The 12,037-nt window shown below is 32.4% G+C and overlaps 2 protein-coding genes across 3 annotated transcripts in view; one reads left to right on the plus strand and one right to left on the minus strand.

Annotated features, from left to right (window-relative positions):
- Positions 1-8,681, plus strand: part of LOC129217529 (mitochondrial uncoupling protein 4-like) — a 47,949-nt gene extending 39,268 nt beyond the window's left edge. For both annotated transcript variants that reach the window (XM_054851845.1, XM_054851844.1), the window contains exon 11: positions 8,511-8,681. In XM_054851845.1, coding sequence (XP_054707820.1) covers positions 8,511-8,582 — 72 coding nt within the window. In that variant the 3' untranslated portion in view covers positions 8,583-8,681. The remainder of the gene's footprint in view (positions 1-8,510) is intronic.
- The window catches only part of LOC129217528 (transducin beta-like protein 3), an 81,660-nt gene that overhangs the window by 1,281 nt on the left and 68,342 nt on the right, over positions 1-12,037 (minus strand). The window contains exons 20-21 of the mRNA XM_054851843.1: positions 10,939-11,097; positions 9,579-9,654 (exon numbers count right to left, since the gene is read on the minus strand). Of these exons, the coding sequence (XP_054707818.1) occupies positions 9,579-9,654; positions 10,939-11,097 (235 nt within the window). The remainder of the gene's footprint in view (positions 1-9,578; positions 9,655-10,938; positions 11,098-12,037) is intronic.

A 12,037-nucleotide genomic window follows, 5' to 3' on the forward strand; every position in this document is an offset into this window, starting at 1 on the left:
CCAAAAGGTGGGTCTTAATCCTGCGCTTGGTGGTTCCAGCTGTGACTGATCCGCAAGAGCACAGTATTTTGTACACTCCTGATGTAGGGAAAAGAACACAGGGGTCTTTCACAGGGCGATAACAATTCCTTAGTTGAGTGGTGTGTTTGAAAACGGTCTTAATGTTGTGTTTTTCGAGAAGTTTTCCAATTCGGTCTGTAGCTCTCTGTAGATAGAGTCAGAACTTTTCCTAATCATTAAGGTGGGGTCAGTCCCCTGTTAGTTTCTTTAAAACTTCCTGGGATGAAGGGATCTTCTCATTTCTTGTGTAGTGAATCGATTAGCTTGAAAGCTTGCTGAAGATGTTTTAGCTCCTCCTTAAGATGTGGGGTTTCGCAGATTCATTCAACTCGGTGAATCAGGGTTTTGATGATAGTGGTTTGAGCTCTTTTGAATATAACGATCTGTGTGTGTGGGCTTTCGGTAATCGTGGTGGCCGAGCGTCCCATCTTCCTTTTTTGTCACAAGAACATCAAGGAAAGATAGACAAAAAAGGAAGGCAGGACTTTCGGCCACCAGGTCTACCAAAAGTCCACACACACAGATCGTTATCTTTAAACTACCACCCAACACAAAAAAAAACATCTAAACCCTTACTCACTAAGCGTAAAGAATCAGCGAAACCCCACAACTTAAGGAGGAGCTCAAACATCTTGAGCAAGCATGTCAAGTTAATGGATTCACTACACGAGAAATTAAAAGAGCCCCAGGAGGTTTTAAAGAAACTAACAGGAGACTACCCCACCTGAATCATTAGGGAAGGTATTCTTACTCTATCTACAGAGTTACAGACTAAACTAGAAAACTTCTCAAAAAACACAACATTAAGGCTGTTTTCAAGACCACCACTCAACTAAGGAATTGTTATTGTCCTGTGAAAGACCCCCCGTGATCCTTTCTCTACAACAGGAGTGTACAAAATTCCATGCTCTTGCGGCTGGAACCACCAAGCGCAAGATTAAGACCCGCCTTTTAGAGCATGAATGGCACTGCCAATTAGGACACTACACGAAGTCAGCAGTAGCTGAACACAGCCAACAAGAAGCAGTCCATGACATCAAATTTAAAAACACAGAAGTCCTGGCAACAACATTCCATTACTATGTTCACCTTCATCACAAAGCAATTGAAATCTTCAAATATCTGTTTAATTTCAATAGAAAAGAAGAGAACTTCAATTTACCAAAAACAAGGCACCCTGCCCTGAGATTTGCTCCCACGACAGTCCAAAACAGACTGACATCACCTCCCATTTCAAATCTGGGGCCCCTCCCACTTTTCATCAGAGCACCAATCAGGAACCGGCACCAATCAGCAGTTTGCTTAAATACCAGCAGCTAATCAGTTGCAACCACTGAGGATATCAGCCGCAGAACTTGACGAAACATCTGGATTTACTTTTCCATTTTGACCACAAACAATATGGCTGGAAATGTTATTTCTTCACATTAATGCCAGTCGTGAAAGCCTTAGGTTTTTATTATGGCACAAACTGCATGTTCATATGACAATTTGTTGCCCTTTTATGGGTTTTTTTTTAATGTCAAAAACTTTTCGGACACCCTGTAATTAATTCTTGTAAAGATTGAAACTTGATGATAATTTTTCAACTTGTGGGCTAAACTGGTTCCTGTGGTGAAAACACTTATGTGTGCTGTGAGCAATGCAATCTTTTATTTGGCCTAGTGTGGTTTGTAATCTAATCACCAGATCTGTTAAGTGATGTAGATTTACCACAATTTACTGCCTAACAATGAGTCAATGAAAAGCAAAAATATGTAGTTCTGATGCTGGTAAGCTTTCATTGTTTAGCAGTAAGTTATCCCCCCCCCCTTAGCCAGGACTAAGGCCCCCAGAACTAAATTAATATACCAAACAGCCCGGTTATCTCTGCAGTTTCATTCTTATAGGAAGTTTTGAATCTGGAATAGTGAATAACTAAGCTGGGGGCTTATTACGAGCTCTTCGACTTCGGGAAGCTAGAAATCTCACCTTTCTCATTCCGAACGAAGTCGTTAGGCGTATTACGAACTGCAAGTGAGAATCATACTCACAGTGGGAAAGACTTACCGTTCGGGAAAAAAATATGACGTCGTTTTGTAGGCGTGGTGTAAGATGAACCAATAAGAGATTGCAGCGTGAAAATTTGAAATGGTGTTGTTTCTATGCGTTCTTGTTTCATGTGAATTTTGTGAATTTTAATAGTGACTTTGTTTTTTGTTTTTTTTCACCATATGTTAAACATTTTTTTTTATAACTAATGAAATTTCAAAAATAATTAGAGATGCAAAATTTATGGAAATTTTGCGGCGGTGGAAAAAAAATTTTTAATTAAAATGGAGAAATTGATTTTTTTAAATTTAAAATGTATCAATTGATATATTTTATCAGAAAGCGTTTAAAATTTTCAATATTTGAAGGTGTATGCAATCCATGGTCCAACAGATATAAACATAAAACTTTTGCTATTAAATTAAATTCGCTACTAGCTTTCTTTGTTCTAGCTATCAGAGATTATCCAAATTAGACAAATTACACGGTGTAGCAAAAAAAAAAAAAAGAAAGAAAATGAAAATGCTTCTGACATAATTCTCGCTGATTCTAATGTAAAATGAGCCCCGGAATTCAAATATGAGCACCGTTTTCTCCCTACGTGTTCCATTTTTTAAAGAAATAGTGCCCCCCCCCCCCTCCCATTTTTTCCGTTTCGACAGTTTAATAGCCATTATTTTTATTTAGAGGGAAAGGAAGCATAAAATTAGCCATTGATACTCTTCTGAAGGTCTAGAGAGGTGCAAAGTTCCAAAGTATGAAGATTTAGACTAAGTCAAGAAACTCAAAGTGTATTTCCCCTAAAATATTTCAAAAATCGTCAAAATCCATATTTTTTGTCTAGGGGTTCGTTTTACAATTTTTTCACTTATTTTGCGACCTAAAACTAGAGTGTAGAGCTTAATCTTGTGAGCTCCATGTCCGAAAAAATTTTTACAAAGCCAAAAAATTAAACAAAAAGAAAAAAAAAGGAAGCATCGCATTTTTGAGTCGCATCACAGATCTTCAGTAAATAACCTTCCTGTATTATTCAACTTGCATTCCCAGATATAAGTATGATTAAAAATGAACTTAGGATATATGCTTATAAAATAGCATTAATGTATGGGGATTTACTTAGTAAAATATCTATCATGATTTAATTTACTTCATGCGAAAGTTACGGCTTTGTTTCGTAATTCAATGAACAAGACTTTAAATTCATTTCATTTTAAATTTAGCGTACAATAGTTTTAAAAAAATGTCGAAACCACATTGATATCTACACTAAAATGTAATATCTTTTGCAGTATTCTGTTTCTGCTTGATGGAATAGCCAGTAATTTTGATGAATTTTCCCTCCCCTCTTGCATACAGTTTTTTTTTTTTTTTTTTTTTGTTCTTTTTGAAACATCAAGATTGCTTGCTGATTTTTTTTTTGCTAGGGCTTAATGTTTTCAAATTATTGTCCTTTTGACTGGCAGATAGCTAGTCACGGTGATTTAATGTCATTGCGAAAATCAACCATCGGTCCGTCGTGTTGCTGAACGTAATAGCTAATTTCGGGACCCCATTCATTAATTTAACCTTTTTTTTTTTTTGCAGGCGATAAATCTTTTCGTAGCTTATAAATTCTTTTATTCGTTTTATTTATTTAATTTTTTGACACGATAAATTTTTTCGCATATTTTTGTTTTTATTTTTTTTTCTGCCAACATTATTTCGAGCATTTTGTTGATGTACACAGTTTAAAGAGTTTAAATGAAATCATTTGTGAGTATTTCTCATGTAAAAAGACTTCTATAATTTTTGCCTTTTGCAAACGTTATTTTCTTATTTGTTTTTCGATGGTTGTTGTCCTTATTCTAATGAAAGTTATTTTATTTACTTTAGAAATGTTATGCGTTATTAATTACTTTTATTTTATAGACAAAAACATTTGTGCGTATTTTTATTATGCTTCGAAAGGTTTTTATTTTATTTTTATTTTTGTATTCCTATCCTATTTCAAATTTGATTACGAAAAATACAATTTGACTGTCTCTAAATCAAGACTAATTCAAGTTATTTATTTATTCCTTTGTTTTCCATTCGGTAAGGAGAGAAGCATCCTTCTAGTTGAAGTAGTTTTCTTAAAACAAAATCAATTTTTCAAAAACGAAAAAGAAAAAAAGAAAGGAAAAAAAGGAAAGAAACGAAAAGAAGACGGAAAAAGAAGCATGTTTTGGTTGATATCATGTTTGTGCTCTCTGTTAGGCGTTATATAATTCAAGCACATTTGTTTTTAATATCGTATGAAGAAGAAAATCACAGAACCGAATTGCACCAACATCTTTCCTCATCTAGTTAAAAATCTTTAGGTTAAAAATGAAATTTAGTGCAAAATTTATAATTATTTTCAAAGATTACCTATTTGTGAACAAATCGCATTAAAAAAACAAATTCTCTATTCAGAAGAAAATATTTTATGATCTGATTGTTGATAAAAAGAAAAAAAAATGCTCGAGATTTTAAAAACATGCTGACGGTGGGATTCGAACCGACGATCTCGCTAGTGCAATGTGCGTGCGTGTACAACCGCGCCACACGAGAGTACAAGGCTGACGCCTAAATACAGTCTAAACCCTTTGAATCCTATGCTGCTCCAGCTATCCAGGCTGTGTACACATTAAATGAGCTGTTTAAATTTACTAAATCATTCAATTTGCACGTCAATTGATATTAAGTAAATGTAGAAAGTTATTTCCATTTTTATTGTTATGTTTTTATGTCTTCTTGAAGCTTAAAACTGAGAGCATATATATTCGAATAACGTTGTTGATTTTTGGCTACAGGAATCAGTTGTTTTAGTTCAAGAGTTTTAAATGTTTCAAATCTTTTTCTTTCTTTCTTTTTTTATCTTTAAGTTACTTTTACGGAGAAGTAGGGTAACATAAAAAGCAAAAATGTATGTAGTTCGACCTGGGGAATCCATTGGTTTAGTTACGTTAATAATGTTAGTTCTATAAACTATTTTCAGAGCGCTGTAATTCATTTTATGTGTATAAAAAAGTTGCTTTTTTAAAGGGTTCAACACGTAACTCTCCAGTTTGATGAAAAACATTTTTAATTAATTACAATGGAAAATACAAAAATCGTGCTAACACTAACATGTCCGCCATATTGAAAAAGTTCCATCTCACTGTATCTCACCACGATCTCACCACCTCTCAAGCGAATGAGTAAAAAACCCGAAAACGGGTTCTTTTTTCCCCGATTCCGTACAGCTCGTAATAAGCCAACAGTGCACACGTCGGGAAATTGCCTGTTTTTCCCGATCTCACTCCCTTCCGAAGAGCTGGTAATAAGCCCCCTGGAGGCAGATGTCATCTCATTGAAGCTGAGAGTGCCAACAAACTGGCAGATAAAGTAAATTTATCTCACCAGCGAGTGTCCACAGCGTGGTGCAGTTCAACTCATGAATTGAAGGCAAAACTAGGGTAAATTGCATGTAGTTCTACCTTAACCCTGGCTTAGGGGCAGTAACTTACTGCTAATTACCAAAGCTTTTCCTTCAATTCACTAGTTTAACGGCACCATACTGCAGACACTTGCTAGTGAGGATAAATTTACTTTATCTACCAGTTTGTTGACACTCTCAGCTTCACTGAGCTGACATCTGCTCCAGCTCGGTTATTCACTATTCCAGACTCAAGACTTCCAGTAAGAATGAAACTGCAGTGAGAAACAGGTTGTCTGGTATATTGAATCTAGTTCTGCTGCCTTAGCTCTGGCTAAGGGGCGGTAACTTACTGCTAAACAATGAAAGCTTACCTACAATTATGTATCTTTGCTTCTCATTGCCTGATTGCCTTACTGTTAGGCAGCAAGTTGTGGTAAAACTATATTACTTAACACATCTGGTGGCTTCAGATTACAAACCACACTAGGTCAAATAAAAGATTGCAATCCCCACAACACACATAAAAGTGATTTCACCACAGGAACTAGTTTAGACCACAAGTTGATAAATGATCATTAAGTTTTAGTCTCAAAATCCTCTCAGGTCATGAGCTTTGAGAACAAAAATTTTAATTTATTAGTTTCAATCTTTACAGAATAAATTATAGGGTGCTTGAAAAGCCTTTGACACCTTTAAAAAATTCATGAAAGAGCAATAAATTGCCATGTGAATATGCAGTTTTGCCATAATACTTCACATGTTCAATAATTTGACTTCATAAAAAAGGAAAAACTAGTAGCCAAACCATATACTATGATATGTATGTCTAGGTGTAAAATTTAAACATAAGTCTTTCCACGTCAACTGACCTAATTTTTCAAATTGTCCCCTCTCGACCATCTCCAAATTGGATGAAATTTTATAGAGGTGTGCCTTGCTAACCAATGCAAATTTTTCAAATCCCGAGATCAAAATCCTGAGGATAAAGGATCTCCCATAAAAAGTGATCCAAAATGGCAGATCAGCTTTTTGTGCCAAATCCCCGTGTTTAGGCAAAGTTTCCAGAAAATTTTATCATGAGCCTGAAATTTTGGGAGCTTAAAGTACATTTGGCTGTTAATACATTCAAGGATTTTTGTGAGTTTGAGCTTATTAGTTTTTGTGTCGCATGCATATAAACTCGTGAAAAAGCGCAGTGGGGAAATTTTTTTCCTGCATTTTAGAATGTCATAAAAGTGGAACAAAAATAATTTAAAGGCTCATATTTCATGATTCTATTGTCAAAATACATGTTTTTAATGGGTTACAGTTGCAGAGTTCAAATGTCTACTTTCTAAAAGATATTGTCAACAAAAGTGGCTACTAAAATCTTTCTAGTGAAAAATAACTCATTTTCAAACTGCTGTAGGTCAAGTTTGTCACCTTCAGGGGTGCAGCGAAGGGAAGGGGGTTGAAAACACCCCCCAGAGCCATTGGTTTTAACATAAATGCAAATTCTAATGCAGTAATTTATACACATAAAAGGGCAGTTTTTATCACAAAGTCCCCTTCAGAAGGTATTTTTCATCAAAAAAAAAAAAAAAAAATCCCTCCATTAGATAGCTTTGATTCAAAAAAACTCCTATGTGAGATATTTTTCATCAAAAACGCCCTCCAGAAGGTATTTCTGGCTGCACTAGTGGTCACCTTACATCTTTTTTTCAGTAATATCACTAGAAAGAACAGATTTTTTCCTATCAAAATAAGTTTTTTTTTTTTTTTTTTTTTTGATGTTCTTTCAGATAAGAATGAAAAAATGAGCAAAATTCAGTCTTTTGTAACAAATTTCCATGTTTAAGCTAAAGTTGCTGAAAATGTTATCATACAGGAAGCCTGAAATTTTAGGAGTTAAAGTGTTTTGGTTCTAGTATTTTTCTAAGTTTGAGTTCATAAACTTTTGGGCATACACACACACATGAAAAAAAAAAAAATTCTTTACTGCAATTTGTCAGGTCTTTGCATGTGTGCTACACGAAAGTTTATGAACTCTAACTCACAAAAAAACTAGAAGGTATTGACAACCGTACTTTAAGCTCCTAAATTTTTAAGCTTCCAACACAATAAAATTTTCAGCAACCTTAACTTAAACATGGCAGTTTGTTATGACTGGCAGAATTTCACTCATTTTTTCATCATTATCTGTAAGAATACCACTGGAAAAAAAAACTTATTTTTAAGGAAAAAAAATTGTTCTTTGTAATGGTATTAACAAAAAGAAGATGCAAGATAGCAAATTTGAGCTACAGCACTTTGAAAATAGGCTATTTTTACTTTGAAAGATTTGGCTAGCCACTTTGGATGACAACATATTTTAGAAAATCAATTTTCCGCTCTGCTACTTAACCCATTAAAAACATGTATATTGACAACACAATTACAAAGTATGTGCTTTTGAAACATTTTTATGCAGAATTTATGACATTCTAAAATCCAGGAAAAAAATTTCCCCACTGCACTGTTTCATGAATCTAATAAGCTCAAACTGACAAAAATATATGAATATATCAACAGTACTTTAAGCTCCCAAAAGTTCAAGGCTTCCAGTGTGATAAAAGTTTCTACAAAATTAACCTCAACATGGCAATTTGACACAAAAAACTAATTTGTCATTTTGGATCACTTTTTAGGGAGATACTAGATTCTCACGGTTTGGATCTGGGCAGCTGAAAATTTGCACAGGTTAGTTTCACACACACGCAAAGCCTTTATCTTTACACCTCTATAAAATTTCATCTAAAATGGGGATGGTCGAGCAGCGAACACTAGGTCACTTGACATGGAATTACTCACATAGCCTACATTTTTCTAGATAATCAAGTAATTGGAATTTAGGTCAGTTGGAATCAATTCATTTTCTCTAAATAGTTGGTTTTCCTAAATTTTATGACAGTGTAAATGTTTGAACGGCTCCACACATAAGTGATTTCTCTGTCATAACATGACTAATTTATTCTTTTAGGCACCTTGGTCAATAACTTTCTGGGTAACATATGAAGAACTGAGAAGATTATGTGGTGTATCATCATTTTAAGTATCACAAAATGTAATCCGTTTTGAGTTTAAAATGTATGGATGTTTAGATACTTTTATATTTTTTGCACGGGTAAATATAGTTTTATTTTTTAAATAGCATTGTTTCAATCATTTTTGAAAATTAATATTCACGAACACAATTTTGTTTGCAATGTTTTGTTTCAGCTATAACATTAAGAGCTATATCAAGGAGGGGGGGGGGCTGAAATTGGCCTCACATTACTTCTTTGAAATTGGGCAACATATCTGTTTTAATTACTAAAGAAAGATTTAACCAAAACTTTTGCTTTTACTAAACTTTTTTAATTGCATACAATAAAGCAACTAAGGTATTAGGGAAATTGTGTCACTCTTACCAAGATTAAATATTTGCTCAACAATGGTACAGCTCAACAATGCATTAATTGAGAGAACATAATGCTTGTTACAAGTAAGTATTATTGCATTTAATAGCAATTTAAGCATCTTTGTTAAGATATATAATGAAATTAAGTTAATTATCGTCATGTTTGTTTCCTCTCTCAGATTTTTTTTTTTCAGGAAAAAATAATAATTAAATTTGCTTCATTTTTGTATTAACAATAAACATAGTGGTTTTGCATTTTTCAAAAAATTATTGTAGCGGTAACCCTGGGATGAATTTTTAAATTTTCCAGTACCAGAATGCCAACCAAATGCTTGGTCATGATCAATTTAATGAAAAAGGAATTTTTCCCCCAGAAAAGCAATACCGTTGAGTTCTGGCACTGAAGTCCCCATGCTATTTAATTAGTCGATTAACGTTTATTTAACTACATTTCTTAAAATTACAGTATGCACCAAAAACTTCCATTCAAATTTCAACCTAAATTTTCATTTTAATCACCCATGAATCAATCTGATAAAAAGAAAATATATTTTGTGTACGTTTTAAAATCGATTCAATATAATACAACCATTGACAAGCTAATTTAAAAAATGTGTTGCATTAATATTAATGAAATTTTTAACTTACCCTGTCATTTGCTTGTGTAAAAAATTAATGATTTGCATGTCCTGACATCGTTTCAGTAATCTCTTGTAATGCCTGTCTGTTAAAAAGAAAGAAAACTTTTCAGTAAATGTTTACACCAAAAGAAATTTTCTTTAGAATTAAATAAACCTACAAAGCATTTCTTTTCTTTTATTTTTAATTTTTAAAGATGTAGATTGTTGATAAAAATATAATTTCATCATCAATCACATATGCATACCAATTTCTGAAGTTGCGAAAGAAATTAGACAAAGATTACAATTCTTCATCCACGTGATTGATAACTATTTTATTTCGTTGTTGCCAGATATGGAGAGAAAGCTCAATGATTAAAAATATTCATCTGTTAAATAAAATACTTGCACTTGATTTTAATAAGCAAGGCTTTAAAATTTTCCCTCTTGATTTTGTGATTAGCAAAACTTAGTAGTTTTAACTATCTTTCTTTTCTCATGTTATCCTAAAAAAAAAAGTACTTAAATTTTATATCTGTTCTGACCACTGAGATTCATTTTAATATGAAGGTTGGCTCTCAGTATCGGGATTTTTAAAAAACATTTTAATTTACAATAAATTCTTGATTTTTTTTAATTATAAAGGGGAGCTGGCACTTTTTGAAAGTCTAAATTAAGGGATTGCACCTGAAATGGGGGGGGGGGAGCGAGGTTCCCACTAATGTTCAGTTCTGCAAATCTTCTCTTTCAATATCATGATTTGAGACGATTTTTATAATCTACTACTTATATATTTCTATATATATTTATTTTTTCAAAAAACATGACTAATTTTCAAATGTTCTGCAACGGACTGTGAAGTTGTGTGCTCAGCATTCATCAATCAGATAATCATTAGGAACAAAAAGTCCTTTGGAGAACCAAATGTATTTGTTTTGCTTGAAACAGGTGGCAGAAAAGGACAACGCATACAAGCTTTGCGTCTTTTCTAAAGAGCTCCATTCTTAAGACACAAACATTTCTGGTTAAAAAAAAAAAAACGGATTTTATTTTGAGAACACATTTTCATCATTTGCAAAAGAAAAAAGCTACGTCTATTTATAAAGCTACAGTAACAAATAAATAAATAAATAAAATTTGGCTTATTGAAAATAATAACATACATTCTCCATTATTCAATTGGACGGTACGAAATAATAGCTTTGGCTTACTAAAGATTTTTATTCTTTGAAGTTTGACTTAACAATGTTTCACTGTTCATATGCCATGGATAAAAGTTAACAAAAATAGATAACAAACAATTAAAATATTTGCAAAATAAAACCTTGAATAAATGTGGCTGAACAATATAAAAAACTAAGTATGAAATAAAAGTAGAAATGAATTACCTAAATATGGAAGAAAATCTCTAATCTGAAATGAAATGTTTGACAAGTTTGATAGTTCTTGGAAATCATGCAGTCGGAAGAAAAGATTAAGTATCAACACAGCAGCATAGCAATATTTTGCATTAGTTATCCATTCAGAAGAAAATTTTAGCAGGGTTTCTAAAAATAATACATTCAGAATATAAGTTATAAAATTTAGCACTTAGTATTATTTTATAAAAAGAAATTAATGTTTGCAATATTTTCAGACAATGTTTAATTAATAAACACACAAGATTCCTTCACCTTTTCTTTTTCAAGAAACTAAAAAGCATCACTCCTTTTTGTAATTAACCTACCTTCTTAGCAACTAAACTACTTCAATTTTACTAAAGACAATTGTTGCCAAATTACTAATAAATACTAAAGAAATCATAGATAGATGAAATATTTGTGACAAAACATAATTTATTGGTAAATTTTTACTAATTTTCATTTTATGTATCTTCTACAAACTTTTATAACTCTTTTTTTTTTTTTTTTTGATAAACATTGCTGATATTTTAAATGAAAAGATATTCCTTGATATTAACTTGCGCAAAGGGATCAGCACTGTATGTTCTTCCCTTTCAAAATATAGCTCTAAACTAGAAAAATAAAAGCACTTTTTGGAAACCATGTTAACTGTCTTACATAATTAGACAAAGATAATATAAAAATTTAAATTAAGCAAAAAAAAGACATTTCAAAAAATAATCATATATTAAGGTGTAATATGCATCCACTGAATACTGAAAGTAAGATTTGTAATATTACAGACCTAAAAAAATACACAAAGATTTTATTAAAAAAATGATTGAAATAAGATTTAATCATTAAAACTTTTTTTTTCTTTTGGATTGAAAATATATGCATAAGATTTTACTACAACCCTACAATTTGAAGTCTATATTTAACCAGAGTGTATGTGACATATATACAGGGTGGTTATAAAATATCCTGAGATGTTCAGAACTTTCTAGCAAGTGAAGTATTGGACAAAACATTGCAAAATTTCATGGGCGTACAAGTAGGGATTTCGATTTCCAAAATAAAAAAAATAGTCCCGAAAATTGACAGC

Source organism: Uloborus diversus, chromosome 2 (genome assembly GCF_026930045.1).
Source record: "Uloborus diversus isolate 005 chromosome 2, Udiv.v.3.1, whole genome shotgun sequence".
Taxonomy (NCBI): domain Eukaryota; kingdom Metazoa; phylum Arthropoda; class Arachnida; order Araneae; family Uloboridae; genus Uloborus; species Uloborus diversus.